This window comes from Lactuca virosa, chromosome 7 (assembly GCF_052849685.1).
Source record: "Lactuca virosa cultivar CGN04683 chromosome 7, Lactuca_virosa_CGN04683_v6, whole genome shotgun sequence".
NCBI classification, from domain to species: Eukaryota; Viridiplantae; Streptophyta; class Magnoliopsida; order Asterales; family Asteraceae; genus Lactuca; species Lactuca virosa.
The window spans coordinates 273,729,016-273,747,172 of NC_136432.1; the positions used below are offsets into that span (position 1 = coordinate 273,729,016).

General features: G+C 37.1%; 1 protein-coding gene across 2 annotated transcripts; it reads left to right on the top strand.

Annotated features, from left to right (window-relative positions):
• Window positions 1-362: 362 nt before the first annotated feature.
• Window positions 363-3,283, top strand: LOC145123428 (uncharacterized). Of its 2 annotated transcripts, none has more exons than XM_079058633.1 (3): window positions 363-642; window positions 1,480-1,748; window positions 2,143-3,283. In XM_079058633.1, the coding sequence occupies exons 1-3, from the start codon at window positions 420-422 to the stop codon at window positions 2,857-2,859; spliced, it is 1,209 nt and encodes a 402-aa protein (XP_078914759.1). In that variant the 5' UTR covers window positions 363-419; the 3' UTR covers window positions 2,860-3,283. The 2 variants fall into 2 exon arrangements, with proteins under 2 accessions (XP_078914759.1, XP_078914760.1); XM_079058634.1 differs by lacking the exon at window positions 363-642 and adding an exon at window positions 670-1,063.
• Window positions 3,284-18,157: the final 14,874 nt, after the last annotated feature.

Consider the following 18,157-nt stretch of genomic DNA (forward strand, 5'->3'; position numbering starts at 1 on the left):
ATTTAAATTCTCTGCTATTTCATTTCTCCTTATCAAACATAAGGGCCTAAGACTATATGCATATTATAATCTATTTCAAGCTTCTCTTTCTACAAATTTGAAATTTTATAAATAAAAATCAACAAAAATAAAAGCCACGAAATTTTAGAATGAACACTTGTATATTAATGTCGAATTATGTCGGTATTATCCTATTCATTTATGGTGGTAATTAGGCAAAATGTTTAATCTGTAAGTCAAACCAGTTGTGACTACTGCAACCGTGATATTTCAGCTGTAACTGGTCTATTCATTTTTTTGTACATATGTGGATTATTTTTTAATTTATAAATTAAATCAACGAGAAGGATATATGAGCATTATTATTGGCATTTATAAAAGAAAGAGAAATCAGTAGTTTCTGGCAGAAGAAGAAAGAAATGATGAGCCAGGAAGAAGAGATGGGTAACAGGAAAAATAAGCAAGAAAATGATGATGATGATGATCATGAAAACGACATGGTGATGCCGGGCTTTAGATTTCATCCAACGGAGGACGAGCTTGTAGAGTTCTACCTTCGCCGTAAGGTAGAGGGCAAGAGATTCAATGTTGAACTCATCACTTTTCTTGATCTTTATCGTTATGATCCTTGGGAACTTCCTGGTATACTTTCGATTCTCCCCTTCTTTACTTAAACCTAGCTATTTAGCTATCTACCTACCTTCAGTTTACTTCGTCTCTTTATTCATTCTGCTATGATTCTTATCAGATCACTCATTTTTTCACTACAATTTTCTCGTCACCGTAAACTAAACTGCCATCCTCATCATCATATCATATCGTGGTCCTCTACTTTTTTATCCGGTGAATGAGGATGTGGGTGTCTTTCTTTCTTGACCATTTTTTGTGGGTATTTAGTAGAATTTAGTGTGTTGTTCTAATTTTAAATCTGTAGTAGTTGAATTTGGCCAAATTACACGTATTCGTCATCGGCATAATCACGTTTCATCATGAGTCATGACTCTCATCTCCTTCTGGTCGAGCTAATGATGATGCATGCGCAATTTTCAAGGGTATTTGCTAGGTGCTCGCGGTTATTTTTCATTATTTAATAACTAAATTGCGTAAAATTACGTGCTTTTGTGTGTACTGAGATTTCTCCTTCGTTCGTTGTGTACCTTTTGTTTCATCGCTCCAATTACAACATGGCCTTAACCGAGGTGCAACATTCATCATATATAATCTGTCATCTTTTCAGTTAGCGCAACTGTATTTTTTGTTTGTGTTGTCCATGATTTTGCAATTTTCTTATAATTTGATGGATTATGATTATCTGGGTTAGCAAATTGTTCATTTTCTTGGTCCTGGAGCTCACGCTATTTTTAGTTTGTTTAAATCTTAATTAGATTAATACCCTGATGTTTATCGATCCATGTATTTATCCATACAGGTGGATATTGTATAATTCATTTTTTTTTCTTGTTTTACATGTTGTTTTAGCATTGGCAGCAATTGGAGAAAAGGAATGGTTTTTCTATGTTCCAAGAGATAGGAAGTACCGCAATGGGGATCGCCCAAACCGTGTGACAACTTCCGGTTATTGGAAGGCCACTGGAGCTGATAGAATGATCCGAACTGATAATTTCCGGTCCATTGGGTTAAAGAAGACCCTCGTTTTTTATTCTGGAAAGGCTCCCAAAGGCATTCGAACAAGTTGGATCATGAATGAGTATCGGTTGCCTCAACATGAAACTGAAAGGTTACAGAAGGTACCAATGAGTTCTCTTCAACTAACTCTTAATTATTATTATTATTATTATTTTAAAGAACGGCGACGATTTAACATCTGTCCTTGTTAGAAAAATTAAAAAACTTTGTGCTCCAAGGTTTCGAACACTCGAATCAAATGAGTAAAATGGTTATAAACAGAAAAATGTGAACTTATTTTGAAGTGAAAGGAAATCTGACTCAAGATGCCTTCAACTTAATGAATGTTGGTTCTCAATTTGTTCCTCACAATATTTAATTAAAGTGATAAAACAAACGTATATAAACTGCTGAACCATGTCACCGCTAACTTTAAATGCAAGTCTCTTTCTGCTCATCATTATGATCACCGCTAGCTTTAAATGCATGGATTAATTTATTTTTTGATTTTTGTAGGCCGAGATTTCACTGTGTAGGGTCTACAAACGAGCTGGAGTAGAAGACCACCCATGTCTCCCTCGCACCCTCCCAACGACTAGGGCTTCAATATTATCTGCAAGAGCTTCTAATGCGGACAAGAAGCAACATTCAAAGAAGTTGTTAAGTTTCCAGTCCTGTTTGGAACAACAACAAGGCCAAAGTTCAAACCAGCAAAATGACGAAAAATTAAGCGAAACGAGTGGTAGTAGCACCACGGACATTGTTGGAACCGCTCTTGGCCTCTCCAGTCCTATCAACCCCTCTAACTACAACAACTTTATTACTTCATTTCCGCCCATCACCACCACACTTCCACCACATGTACATCTACATACGGCCTCTTTGGTCTCCTCCACGTCCTCCTCGGTATTCCCAACCACTGTTGATGATCTTCACAGAATTCTAAGCTATCAACAAGCTTCTGTCAATAATCCATCATCTCAGGCTTTTCATCATATCCAAAATTATCAACATAAAATTTCTACTACTTTTCTTCCACAACCACAACCACATCAACTGCCACCACAACCACAATCACAGCATCAACTGCAAATGCAACCGCATTCACAAGGACTTGTTGCTCTTAATAACATGGCAGGAGAGGTTCACGTCACTTTTCCTGATAGGTTTTGGGATTGGAATCCCATGCCCAGCTGCGAGGGAAGCAAGGATTATACCAACTCTTTCAAGTAATTATATATATATATATATATATATATATATATATATATATATATATATATATATATATATATATAATGAGGAACTTAAATGAGAGACTATGATTTTTAATATTGGCTTTCATATGGCCATGCTTAGTTGGAGACAATATATATGTGTAAGCTAATTACATAACTTGTAGCATGTGGTAGCTGACATGCTTTATGCTAATTCATAATATTTTAAAGACATATGTATTGCATAATAGGGTTTAGAAATTATGTTTCTTATGGCTTGTGTCTTTGTGATCCATTTGTAATTTTGCTGGAGCTAAGCTTCCATCAGCTACAGACCTTATATATGTATGTTGTATGTATAGGGTAGATGTTAAACTATGATATCTACTTCACACTTTTTCCCAAGGCATATATAGTATTTCCTTAAGACTTCCAAATTAGTTACTGGTTGCTCGTTTACTCCACTTCATTGTTTGTTTCTCATGTGTTGATAAATGAGGACATAAAACAAACAAGTGAATCATGAAACACTGCATATTTAGTTGTTTTATGTCTTGCTGAACAACATGCACAAGAACAAATTACCTAGTGATTTGTTGAGGTTCCTACTTGCCTCAAAGGACAATCTGTCAGCTCTTAAAGCGACACACATGACTAAGATGCAAGATAAACAAACACGACTTACTTAAGTACCTGATTCCAGAATTAGGGTAATTTTAATACGTTGAATGCGCAAAAACTAGAGAGATCTTTCACTTACAAGAAAATGAGAATTCTTGAGCCCTTGAATTCCGGCTGTCTTCACGGCACTCAAGTCCCTCAGAAAACAATTAATCTCCACAACTCTCAACACCTCAAACCCTAAATGATCGATGCCTATTGCCTTAGAGCCTTGAAGAAGCTAATATGTCCGATAACTTATTTGTTTTTCTAGCGGAAATATATATAATTTGTTTTTCAAGAGTCACTTCATCGGTGATAATATTTTTGGAATTAATCTAAACATTTGAAGTTAATATGTTGAGCCCAATTACAGCCTTGATGATGTTATTGGGAAAACCTTAGGACAACGCACCGTCTATATATGCACTGGTCTGATATAAAGAAGACACGTACCTTCAATTTGCTTGAACATTAATGCATTGATCAACACAACTCTTCATTCTCTTTCGGGAAAAACTGCAAAAGCAAACACTTTGTTGTTTTAGCTAAATTTTCACATCTGGTATGGAAGAAAACTAAATCTACCACCTTGACCCAATTCGCTTATTAAACTACTAGCGTAGTATAAGGTATTTAATTAAGCAGCATATTCTCAGAGTTATTTTGGATTACAAAATTATGAATCATGTGCATGATTCAGCTTTTTGATTTCAAAAGCCCCAACCATTTTTGCATCAAAAGGACGTTGTCAAACCATCTGATCTTGGACTTGAAAGAGTTGCCTGAATTGGTTTTATTTCTATACGTACATACATCAACAACAATTTCCTGTTAACCGAAACTTCGTGGGGCTGAACTTTAACACACAAAAACGATTGGGCTAGCTAGCTGCCTTACTTCTGGTATCATATTTTAATTCCGTTCACATTAACAAATTTTATTTAAAACTTACGTCACCACAAAAAGATATTAGAATGCTACACTAGACTTGAACATTCGAACTCATTTCCATCTCATAAATCATAACCACCGTCAAAACTATTTTAGTTTTCCTAATCCAGTAATTCTCATCACAAAACCACCTTGGAAAACGTGTAAAAGCTGGGGATATTCTGGAGAAGGTGAAAAGTATGTTGAACTGATGAAGGCGCAAAACAACAATGGAGGATAACGATGGATTTTACGACTTTGAAGTTTCGGAGACTGTAGGGACATAGCTAATTGATGAAAACATAAGGAAGATGGAAGTGATCAATTTTTCAAGTCTTTTTTGACAACTCCCACTACATTCCATCTAGGGTTCTGGTCCAGTCGAATGAGGGGAGATAGTAGCTGAAAAGTCTTCCTTGACTTAGGGTAGGGTTGGGCTAAAGCCTAAATTATCATTATTGCTTGTTCTCTGGCCCCGGACGGCCGCATGGTTCGGGTGTGCCTTATCCCATGACTGTCCCATGTTTTACAATTGCAGCTCTAGTTTCAATTTTTTTTAACCATATTTATATATAGAAAAAATAATACCAAAAATAGTTTATTACTATCATCTAGTGTGTACCATAACCTTAGATGCAGCATGACGTCAAAATGATGTAGAAGCATACAAAAACCATACTAAAGTTTGACATTAAATAGTGTGATGTTATAATAATTAAATAGTAGTTAATTTTGTGTAACATTATTGAGTACACCACATTTCAGTTTAACATTTGTCTCTAAACCGAGTTCACTAAAAAAAGTATAGGCATTAACGGCGACGCCCCAAAAGTCGCCCCTAAATGTATTATATACTACTAGAAACTTGGGTTTGAGCTACCGATTTAGAGAGGGATTTATTCCGTTGCAAATGTTAGGCTTATAGAAAGGGAATTACGAGAGATCTACGATGGTTTAGACAATTGTTTTATTTATTTAACATATAACATATTAGAGAGGGTTTAGAGAGGGATCAGCTACGGATCTCACAAAGTGTTTTATCAACGCACCCTTATTCCTCAGTAATTGGTGGAAAACGAATGGATTTGGCGAGGGTTCAACGTGGGAAAAAAATTGTCAACTTTTTGCCATCTGGTACGTGTTTAGGGAGAGAATGCCGACGGAGCATACGCACGTTATTTTTTTTCAATTGACGATCTCTCGCTGAAATTGGCGCAATCCAATTCCATTTTCACAACGTTTGTGTAAGTTTCCTTCCCTCCCATATTTGCTTTATCACTTCAATTAAACACGCATGACTCTCGAGTTGCAACTTAACCTAATCTCACCCTCTCCCTTCAAACAGATGACGACACCATGGACCATTGCAGCTTCCGATTCCGACAGCCTCCACATTCTTAAAATCTAAAATTATTCTTCGTTAACTTCCGATTCAGGTAAATCTCTTGATTTTATTTGCTTTAGTCATATATTAGGTTAGGATTGGTTCAGTTGCACAATATATTATGTTAGGATTTAATTTCTCCATTTTTTCCCATTTTTCAATTGTCGTTCCTTTTATATCGATTGCATCTATATTAGAATAGATACTTAGAATTAGAACTTAATTTGGGGTTTGATTGATTGCTTTAGTCATATGTAAGCCTGGCAGCATAAGTTATGTGCATCAAAGCTTCACCCTGAAGCTCTCCTGTCATCTCTGTACATGCATCCACAAGCTCTGCAACAAGCCTAACATCACCAGTTTCATAGGAAATGATTGTTTGAATGGAGAAGAGTCACTACCCATCTCATAGTTGTAAGATGAACTGCTTCATCAAAAAATTAAGTTATCAACTTGGAGGAGACAATCTTATGCCATTGTTCAAGAAGCTCTTATGATGTAATGGTCACAACTAGTTCAGTTAGCATCTCAAGCAACATGTAGGCGACACATTATGATATGCATGGGTTGTTTATCAACTAATGTTCTACTTGTGTTTTCTTATTCACATTTACATACTTCACCCCATGATTTAGAATTACACCTTTTTCAGATTCTACACCTTCATCCAAACCATATGACTGTTTTACAATATGCATCTTGCTAGTAACTCGATAGATGCCCCTAAAAATACACATAATATAGCAAACAACACTCCAAGAACAGAAAAAATATAAAATACTGTAACATTCCGTTTGAAATTGAGTAACTAAATAATAAACCTCGAACCCCAAGATGTAAATTTATATTTTATATCACTTTATAGTAGCCCTAAAATCCATAATAGTAGCGAGGTGTTGGTTTCAGGGAGCCAAATGATATAATTTGGATTTTCGAGGCTTAAAGTATAATTCCGAGATTTATTTTGTACAGATTTTCAAAAGCCAGGGGTTGTTTGGTAAATATTAGACCTAAATTGAAAGGATTTTTGAATGTTGAGGGATGAATTGGTAAATGTTGGATTTACGTAGAAAGGAATTGAGATGGAGAGGCTAGAAGTGTAAATATATATGGGGGAAGTTGCATATGACCAGGCATATAAACCCATCACCCATGTGTGTTGGATTAATATCTAAGTCCATAACTATTTTGGTATGTACTTGACCCGATTGTGAGCATGGTCCTTGGGTTGCCTTCACCAAAGCAACTTGATAGGATGATTTGTGAAGAAAGAGATTAATTATGATTTATTAATATATTATATGAATTATATATTAAAAGAGAAATCATATTGTTTAATTAATATTAGTCAAGACTTAATAAGAATTAATTTTGTGGCTAAAAGACATTAATTAAATAAAGGGGACTAGAACTGTCAATTGTGTGATAGTTGGATATTGGGCTAATGGACTCCATAGAGGTTGGAGTGGACGAAATCTATGGGGAAACCCATGAGAATTCGTCCAAGGCCTCTAAGGAGGGAGTCCATGGGCTGCTTAGGGCCTAAGCAGTCATATTAGGGTTTCCTAGTTCAAAACCCTAATGACCTCCATATATAAAGACCCCTAGGGCACCTAAAAATGTGGCTAAGCATTCCTTAGGGTTTCTTAGACGTTTTTGGTTCCTCATTCTCTTCTCCTAAGTCATCCTCTTACTCTTGGTATTTGTGAGCAGTTAGAGGAGGACACTTGTGACTCTAAGCTTTCAGAAGCCGATTACAAGAAGGAATAGATTGTTATTGCTACATAACAATCAAAGGTAAGATCTAAAACCCTTTATTATAATAATATTGATTGTTGTATGCTATATTAGGGTTCTTGAGTCTTGGATGAATTGCATGTACCATAGAGAAACCTAGATCCAAGCATTAGGGTTTGCATGAGCACATAGGATGTTCTTTTGTATAAAACTCATCAGTGGTATCAGAGCCTTGATTGGTTTCTATTGTATTGATGCTTAGTGTTTCATTCTTGATTGCAAAGTCGAGTTTTTGGCCATCTGCCTAACAAACTCGTCGAGTCCCAATGTGGACTCGTCAAGTAGGATGAACTCGGCGAGTCCATATGGTGACTCGGCGAGTCTGGCTGTCAGACAGACGGATTTTCAGATTTTTTGCTTATTTTGACTTAGGATAATTGCCATAATTGTTTCAAATTAATAAAATACGAATTTTATTGATTCCTTATGATTATCTTTGTCAAAATAAAAGATTTTGGTCATCTAATTAGATAATTGTTACCTTGTTTGATAAATGTTAAATTATTTGAATTATTTGGTCAATTATCTTGAATGAAATTGGATTAGGTCAAAAACTGGATAATCACCAATTAATTGTTTAATTTCCTTATTTGTATTTTGATCTAGATAGTTTTGAAATGTTTCAAAACTTGCCTTCAAGTTTTGGAATTTAAATTTTTGATTAAAATGTTTAATTTTGAAATATTTAAATTCTAAACCCTAATGATTTGAAATGTTTCAAAACATGCCCTCAAGTTTTGGAATTTAAATTTTAATTAAAAGTTTAATTTTAAAATGTTAAATTCTAAAACTCTAATTTTTTAAAAAGTTCAAATTGCACCCTTATGGTTTTATTAAATTAATTAAGTGTATAATTAAAAGAGAGTTAATAAATCCATAATGATATGGTTTACATTTAATTAAATTAAAAGTGTAATTTATTAAATTAGACCACGTAGTATTTTAAAAGGTGTAAAATACACCCTTATACTATATATAAGATTAAAAGTCTAATATTATATATGTATAACTTAAATGCTAGTCTTACCGTTAGTAGGCCTCATTCACGAAGCCAGTCTATAAGGGGGGGGGGGGTATAAGGTTATGGCCTATAAAATGGTCGTTCAATGGGTGTCCACTCTCACCCACCGCTTCCTTGATTGGTGGAGGGTCGTTAGCCAAACGGGTAGGATCGGGCAAACCCTCTCCTCATTAAAAGTATAATGAATGTTAAAGTAACTAAATGTTTTACAAAATTCCCAATCTTAGTTACTTTAGGAAAAAGTGAATTGATGCAATTCCATGAAATTACACTTTACCCATGCTAAGACGTTAGTGGAGCGTGTGTGGTTAACCGGCACACTAAATGGGTTCTAAGCAAAGGTAGCAAAGGGTGACTCGTTGTTTGTCATTGTTTGGTGGAGCGTGTGTGGTTAACCGGCACATCGAATAGGTGACTGTAACATTGGGGGCACCATGTAAGTTTGCATGGTTATTCACACCCTGTTTTGTGATCCTCGGCATCCCAGTCACAAATCGAGGGGCATATCGAGATTTAAACATGTCATTGAAAAGTTCAATGAATCTCAAAGGATCTAGGAGTTTTCAATACATTTAAAACTTAATCTCTTTTTCGTTTTTCATGGTGGAAAATTAGTGAATCGTCATTCACTTACCTTCAAATGTTCTGCAATTTGGGTTACGACATCCCTCTCCCAAGATGTAGAGTATTGTGTTGGGTCCTAGCCTTAATATCCCATTTGGGTGTTTTATTAAGGACTCAATCAATCAACTAACTTGAATTTTCTCCCGTTTTGTAGATGTCAAAGTATGACAACTATGGTCTTCCCAATTCCCTTGGAACAAGCTTTCCACATGAAGATGATATTCCACGATTCGATCGAGGAACGAGAGATGATGCTTCACTTCCTCCACCTCCTCCTATTGTTCTCCCTAACTCACAAGTTCAAAGGCTTGAAAAGTTCAAGCTCACTCAAGCCCTTTTGGCAAGTAAACATGAAGAAGGAAAGTCAGTGTCTGCACACGTCTTAGAGATCAAATCACACATTGATAGGTTAAGAATGTTGGGAGTCGTTGTCTGTGAGAAGTTAGCTGTTGACTGGGTTCTTCAGTCGCTTCCTGACTCATATAGTGAGTTCGTAAGAGAGTACTATATGATAGACCACGACCTGACCCTCATCGATCTCACCTATTTGCTTGTTGCTGTTGAATCAACAATGATTTGGCGCACTGGAAAAGCAAAGTTGATTGGTAGATTGGCCTTCCAAACCTCCATGGACATTGGCAATGGAAACGAAAGGCATGCCATGGTCGAAAAGTTTGATCATAAGAGAAAGGCAAAGCCTGAAGTAGTTCCATGTGTTGTTCCAAAAAGGTCAATTTGCTTTTATTGCCAAGAGAAGGGGCATTGGAGACGAAGCTGTCATGTCTACCTAAGAGATCTAAGAGATGGGAAAGTCAAGACGTATGGCTCTGCTTCAGGTAAAATCCATTAACTAACTCTATAAGTTCCTATTTTTTATTATTGATACATTATGTGATAAGATTACATTTTTGATGTTTCGTAGAATCGAAGTAAAGAAATGAAGCTTAAAGGAAGAAGCGTGCTGAATCTGAGCGTGAAGAAATGGATTTCGATCGCATGGATTCGAAGATCGGATTTTTGAGCTGCTACTTTAGAGTTAGGATAGATTGCTAAGTGATAATTTCATTTTATTTACTTCTTTTTATAGTTTATGTTAGCTCATTCCATCTCATTTTAGTTAATCTTCATGCATATTTTCTCTTTTTGTTATTTGTCTCCTTTACCGGGTGTTTTCCAGTCTTTTGAGCTTATTTGCAGGATTTATCGAAGACTATTTGTCATTTAGGGTTTTGGAAGGAGTGCGGGACTTTTGGAGGCGTGCAATTTGTTCGTGGACTTGAGGTGGTACAATTGGGCTCGGTGTCAATATAAGCAAGAAGCGCATTGGACTTAATCTTTGGACAAGAATTCGAGCTACGGTAGATTGAAGGAGCGTTGGATCATTATTGGAGGCTATGTAGTAACGCAATTGGGCTATCAAGACTTGCACAAATGGGCTAGAGCATAAAATAGAAGATTGGGCTGGACGGTATTTGTATTGGGCTAAAGCATACATTCAGCGTGACCCACACGGTCCGCGTACACCCATACGCGGTCCTTGTGAATTGTGATGAAGTGAACCCGGGTTTTGACTTGTTGACTCTATTTGTGGAAGGTTGGTGGGTGGCTTTTGGCACCTTTTTTAATCCGAAAATGACCCCCTTTTTGCTGGAGATTGGAGGTATTATTGAGGGCTATCACTTGAAGAACACACAATTTTTCTCTCAAGAAGGTTTTGGAAGATTTGAAGATTTTTGAAGTCTAGTGTAATTTCTTCCCATCTTGCAACTAGAACAATGTATGGTACCACTAAACTATATTACATTTCTCTTACTTTGGCCATGCTTGGCTAAACTTTCATTTGGTTGATCAGGGTTTAACCCATGGATGATTAGTTGCTTTGAAGACTTATTATTATCTTGTGTTTGAAGTTTATGAAAATATTTTCTAGTCAAACATCTTGTTGTGTTTATTTATCTTTGATCATGAGCTTAGATGAATGAATGCTTATTTTTGTTGACTAATTTCTTGGTTAAGTAATAGACCCTCAAATTAGTAAGCAGCAAATGGTTTATATGTTTGTTTTCATTTCATTTAGACCATGGAAATGTTTCCTCCATAATGATAATGTAAGCATTTGATTATCTTTTGGACTTGGTAACTCTTAGAACTTAAAGCTAATTGATTTTCACAAGATTATATGCTTCATTGATTTTGTGACTTTAATTAAGGAAATGTGTTAAGAGCTCCTCTAGCCATTTTAATAATTAAGAAGAGTTGAGGTAATTTGTGCTTAAGAATTGCTATAGCCAAGTTAAACCAGTTCACAAGTGTTATTCCATTTGGTCTAATGATAAGTCAACCATGTCATCCATGTGGTGTACCCAAAATCAACCAATTTCACTTCATTGAATTTAATCAAATCTTTTCTTGTTTACTTGTCATATTTACATTCTAGCTAGTTTTAATTTTGGCAAACAATCAAAAAGAACTAAACCCCCATTTTACCTTTACTTTTGTTTTACAAGTACTTCAACAAGTGATTTACATAGAGATTTAAATTGAACCAATCTCCGTGGATACAATCCCTTTACCACTATACACTATTTTAGTGTGTAATATTTAGGGTATTTATTTTATTGGCCTCGACAACCACCAAATTTTGGCGCCGTTGTCGGGGATTGGTTTATTTTTAATCAATTTGTTTCTCTATGCCCAGATCTCATCGTGCAGGTGACTTGATTTACAACCCAGAAATTGAAAAAGAAGCAAGGCGTTTGGCGAAGGAAAAGCGAATTGAACGTGGTCAAACTTCTAATCGTCACGGGGATCCGGAGGTTGAACCCGCTTCATCAAGTGAAACGGAACCCGATTGTAGTCCCGACCCTCGCCAAGAAATTCCCGAAACACCACCTCTACAACAAAATCCACCCATTATTGAACCAATTGCAATGGCAGACGGAGGAGAAGTTCCAGAAAGAACTTTGAGGCAAATGATGGAAACCGATGTTACACAAACTCCAACCGGTATCAATTACTCGGTTTTGGAAGGAGGTTCGGAATTGAAGTCAAGTTTAGTCCATCACCTCCCAACTTTTCATGGATTGGAGAATGAAGACCCACATAAGCATTTGAAGATGTTCCACATTATTTGCACTAGCATAAAGCCACAAGGGTCAACCGACGACCAAATCAAGCTAAGGGCATTCCCTTTTTCATTGGCCGATAGAGCAAATGATTGGTTATTCTATCTTCCCCCGGGGTCGATCAACTCATGGACCGACATGGAAAGAGCTTTTCTTGATAAGTTCTATCCCGCTTCAAGAGTCTCAAATCTTAAAAATGAGATTTATGGAATCCGCCAAGGTCAAAATGAGACTTTTCATGATTATTGGGAGAGGTTCAACAACTTGTGTTATAGTTGTCCACAACACCAAATTCTGGAACTGTTGGATAAGGTGTCTAAGTCCATAACTATTTCTGGTATGTACTTGACCCGACCCGGCATGGTCCATTTGAATTGCATGGCATCATGCATTTGGATAGACTAAATGAGAGAAATAACACTTGTTGTTTATTAATATATTATAAGTTCTAATATATTAATAGTATTATTTAATTAGTATTGATCAAGAATTAATCTAGGATTATTTAAGTGATCAAAAGATGACTAATTAAATATATGGGTTGATTATGTAAATCATCCATAACTTGTATAGTGGGCTAAAAGGCTTCATGGATAATCAAGTTGGGTTAAATCCATTGGATGCTCCATGGAGGCTCCATGGGAGTTACAAACCCATGGGTCATGGAAATGAAGAGTCATGCCACATTAGGGTTTACATGGTGTAACCCTAGATGTGACACACTATATAAGCAACATGTTCTCCACCAAAATCGGCTACACATAGTTACAAGAGGGCTTGGCCGATTTTTGCAAGTGTTACACTTCTCTCAAGTTTACTCCAAAAGCATTTGAGGCATCACACTTGGGGTGCTAGGCTCTCAAGGTTTCAAGGAATCATAACAACTACAAGGTATGTATTTCTAGCTATCTTTTATATTATAAAGTTCCCCATGTATGCTAGATAGGTTTATGAACCTTGGAAAAAGTATTTTGCATGTATTTTAGACAAACATAGATCCAAGGTTTTCTAGGGTTGCATGTACACTTAGGAGTGTTAGAATTGCTCAAAACCCTTCAGTGGTATCAGAGACTAGGCTTGTTTGTTTGTTATTTGTGCAAAAATGTGTTAAAAATCGAAACAGCTTGCTGTCTTACGACTGAACTCGCCGAGTCTATGGGGGGACTCGACGAGTCCAAGTGAAAATTCATCCTACTCGTCGAGTAGGTTCATGCACTCGACGAGTAGGAAGCCCTGACAGCAGATTTTCGACTTTTGTTTGTGGAAATGGACTAGAAACATTACCCTAAACTGTTTTGGTGTTTTAAAACTTGTTTTAGATGGTGTAATGTTTATGCTAATCCACTTACAATTGCAATTATCAAAAATTACAAGTTTTTAAGAGTAATTTATGATTCTTGAAAATGTTCATATTCATGTTCTTGAACTTATGAAGATTAGATGATCATAGGAATTGTTTGTAACCTACTTGGTAGTTTAATTCATGATCATTATGTGTTTTAATGGAGTCCATAACTTGTCCTCAAGTTATGGAAAACCAAAGGTCACACTTTAATAAAAGCCATTAAAAGAACACAAGGGTTATAAAAATGAAGAGTCTTCATTTTTAATACTCAATTAACTCATAAGTTATAAGAAATGAAAAGTTTTGAAAGTTTACAAAACTTGCCCTCAAGTTTTCGAACAAGTAAAGTCATGATTAAAACTTTAGTTCCAACCCTTAGAATTTTAAAAGTTAAAATTCAACCCTTATACTTTATAATATTATAAGTTAATAATATATATGTATAAGATCAAGTCGTCTTACCGCTAGTACGCATCATTCATGAAGCCGGTCTATAAGGGGGGTATAAGGTTGTTGCCTATAAAATGGCAACTTAATGGGTGTCCACTCTCACCCACCGCTTCCTTGACTGGTGGAGGGTCGTTAGCCGAACGGGTAGGACAGTGACTTAAAATTCTCATTAAAAAGTGTAATGATTATTATAAAGTAACTAAATGTTTTATAAAATTCCCAATCTTAGTTACTTTAGGAAAATGTGAATAAGGTGCTAACCCATGAAATTACACTTTGCACTTTGATTAAGTCGTTGGTGGAGCGTGTATGGTTAACCGGCACACTAACTTGGACTTAACAAGGTAGGCAAAGGGTGACTTAAGGTTTTTTCATAGGCCGGTGGAGCGCGTGTGGTTAACCGGTACATCGATTGAGTGAAAAACATTAAGGGAACCAAGTGATTTGCATGGTTACTTCACACCTTGTTTTGTGATCCTCGGTATCCCAGTCACAAAACATGAAGGGCACACTCGAGATTGAAACATGCCATTGAAAAGTTCAATGAATCTCAAAAGAATCTAGGAATTTCTAAAATCCAAATAAAACCTAATAATTTATATTTCGTTTTCATGGTGGAAATTGGTGAATCGTCATTCACCTACCTTTCAAATATGTTATAGCTTGGATTACAGCATCCCTCTTCTAAGTTATAATATATTGTGATTGGATCCTAGCCTTAATATTACATTTGTGTGTTTTATTAAGGACTATCTCTATATCTAAACTAAACTTGTTTTCTTCTTTTCAGATGTCTTCCAACAATGTTGCTCCTAGCTCAAACCCTACTGGCTCCTTCTCTCTCATGAACCTTTGTGGGAGAGTCATCTTTGATGGATCCAACTTTACTGACTAGATCGGAAACATCAGGATGGTCACTCGATACGAGAACAAGGAATATGTTCTGGACAAGGAGCTTAAGGTACCTGAGCCAACTGCTACTCCTGAGGAGTTTGCTGAATATGAGGCACATGAAAGAGATGCTACAAAAGTGGCATGCATCATGATGGCCACTTTGACAGCCGAGCTCTAAAAGTCCTATGAGGACTACTATCCTTTTGAGATGCACCAGGACTTGATGGACCGCTACCATCAGAGTGCTCGTCAAGAGCGATATGAAATCATCTCCTCTATGATCACAACCCGAATGAAAGATGGTGAACCCATCACGGGCCACATGCAGAAAATGCAAAGGTTTGTGGACCGATTGATGAAGTTGAATGTGAACTTCCCAGAGGAGTTAGCAATAGATATTATTTTGCACTCCTTACCTTCGTGTTATGATCAATTCCGCATGACATACCACATGAACAAGGAGGAAGTTACACTTAGCAAACTTCAAGGACTCCTAAAGACCGTAGAATCAGGTCTCAAAGGTAAGTCGGTTGTGACCACTCCTACTACTACTCCAAACTCAGCACCTGTCTGGCAATCGAGAAAGGTAGAGGGAAGAAGAGGAAGAACCCTTCGAAGGGTACCAAGGGTAAGAATCTTGATGGATCCTCTTCTAGTGGAACCAAGAAAGGTTTCGTTACACCTTCTTCTGATCCCAAAGAGGCTGAATGCTTCTATTGCCATGAAAAGGAGCACTGGAAGTGGAACTGCCCAAAGTACCAGCAAGATTTGAAGGATGGGAAAGTGAAACCCAACCATGAAGGTATTTACACTATCTTATCTAATAACTCACCTTATTCTAACTCTTGGGTCCTTGATACCGGTTGTGGTATTCATATTTGTTCTGATTTGCAGGGACTAAGAAGAAGTGAGAATGTGGAGCATGGAAAGATAAACTTGATCATGGGGAATAGGAAAGTTTCACCCGTCACCAAGATTGGAGTTTATACTTTGTTGCTAAGTAGTGGGTTTACTTTAGATTTGAATAAATGTTTTTATTCGCCAGAAATGGCAAGAAATGTTATTTCCTTTCATGCTTTGTACAAACAAGGTTTTACCTTTTCTTTTGATAATGAAATTGGTGGAATAAATGCTTTCTTTAATAATGTGTTTTATTTTAAAGCATTACCTTGTGATGGTGTGTATGAAGCTGTGTCTGTTGTAGATGTTTTAGGAAATAATGTGTTGTGTATTGATTCTACTAATGATAATAACTTGGATAAGGCATCATTAAGGCATTGTCGTCTTGGACATGTAAGCAAGAAACGCATAGGCCAACTCCAAAAGGATGGAGTCTTGGAATCATTTGACCTAAAGTCAGATGATAGTTGTGAATCATGCTTACTTGGAAAAATGACAAAGTCACCCTTCACAGGTTCTTGTGCTAGGGGTGAAGGTTTGTTGGATCTAGTGCACACGGATGTGTGTGGACCCTTCAAAACTGCCACAAGGGATGCTAATCGTTATTATGTGACTTTTACAGATGATTATAGTAGATATGGATATGTCTACTTAATCAAGCATAAGTCAGAGACTTTTGTAAGGTTTAAAGAGTTTAAACAGGAAGTCGAGAATCAATTGGGCAGGAACATTAAGATGCTCCGATCCGATCGCGGTGGTGAGTATCTTTGTACTGAGTTCCTCGACTATCTGAGGGAATGTGGGGTTGTCTCACAATTGACACCTCCCAGGACACCACAATTGAATGGTGTAGCTGAGAGGCGTAATCGAACCTTGTTGGACATGGTTCGTTCCATGATGAGTCGAACTACGCTACCAATCTCATTTTGGGGGTATGCCTTAGAGACTGCCTCCCATATCCTTAATCTGGTCCCTACAAAGAAGGTTGCCAAAACACCTCACGAGATGTGGACTGGAAAAGTTCCTAGTCTAGCCCACATCAAGGTTTGGGGTTGCGAGGCTTTTGTGAGACGCGAGACTCACGACAAGCTCGAACCTCGAAGTGAGAGGTGTATTTTCATCGGCTACCCACAGAAATCCTTTGGTTACCTCTTCTACAGACCTAGTGAGAATGTGGTCTTTGTAGCAAGGAGGGGTGTCTTTCGAGAAAGAGAGTTCATAAGCCAAGAAAACAGTGGGAGACAAATTGACCTTGAAGAAATTCAAGAGTCAAGTGGTAAAGGAACCTCAAACCCTAGCAGTCAACTTGAGGAGGAAACTCCTGTTGATCCAATTGACGAATCCGTACCTCTGAGGCGTTCCACAAGGGTTAGGAATGCACCTGAGCACTACTATGGTTTCCATATTACTGCGGAAGGTGAGACACTTATCAGTGATGAGACATTGGTAAGTCTGGATGAACATAACAGCTACGCAGAAGACATTGTAGGCCCTGAGTCTGCTAAATGGAAAGAGGCAATGGACAGCGAGATACAGTCCATGTATGAGAATCAGGTCTGGAACTTGGTTGACAATGTACCAGGTCGTAAGACATTAGGGTGCAAATGGATCTTCAAGAAGAAGACCGACATGGATGGTAATGTACACACTTATAAGGCAAGACTGGTGGCAAAAGGTTTTTCTCAAACTCCAGGAGTTGATTATGATGAGACCTTTTCACCAGTGGCCAAGATTAAGTCTATTAGATTATTGTTAGCCATAGCTGCATTTCATGACTATGAAATATGGCAAATGGATGTCAAAACCGCTTTCCTCAATGGAAAGTTGGCTGAGGATGTTTACATGAACCAGCCAGAGGGTTTTGTAAGTACAGAATACCCTAATAGAGTGTGTAAGCTTGAGGAACCCATTTATGGATTAAAGCAAGCACCTCGCAGATGGAATCTTTGCTTTAATGAGAAAGTCAAAGAGTTTGGCTTTTCGAGGAGTGAAGATGAATCTTGTGTATATGTCAAGGCTAGTGGGAGTATAGTTAGCTTTTTGGTACTGTATGTGGATGACATACTACTCATCGGAAATGACATCCCGACCTTGCAGGAGGTGAAGTCCTGGCTCGGGAAGTGTTTCGCTATGAAAGACCTAGGAGAAGCTGCTTATATTCTAGGGATAAGGATTCTGAGA

What these genes read in the sequence shown, in the direction of transcription:
- LOC145123428 (XM_079058633.1), top strand. Translation starts at nt 420, where the DNA reads ATGATGAGCCAGGAAGAAGAGATGGGTAACAGGAAAAATAAGCAAGAA. An exon ending in TGATCCTTGGGAACTTCCTG is followed by an intron (nt 643 to 1,479) that starts GTATACTTTCGA and finishes ATGTTGTTTTAG; the next exon opens with CATTGGCAGCAATTGGAGAA. An exon ending in AAACTGAAAGGTTACAGAAG is followed by an intron (nt 1,749 to 2,142) that starts GTACCAATGAGT and finishes TGATTTTTGTAG; the next exon opens with GCCGAGATTTCACTGTGTAG.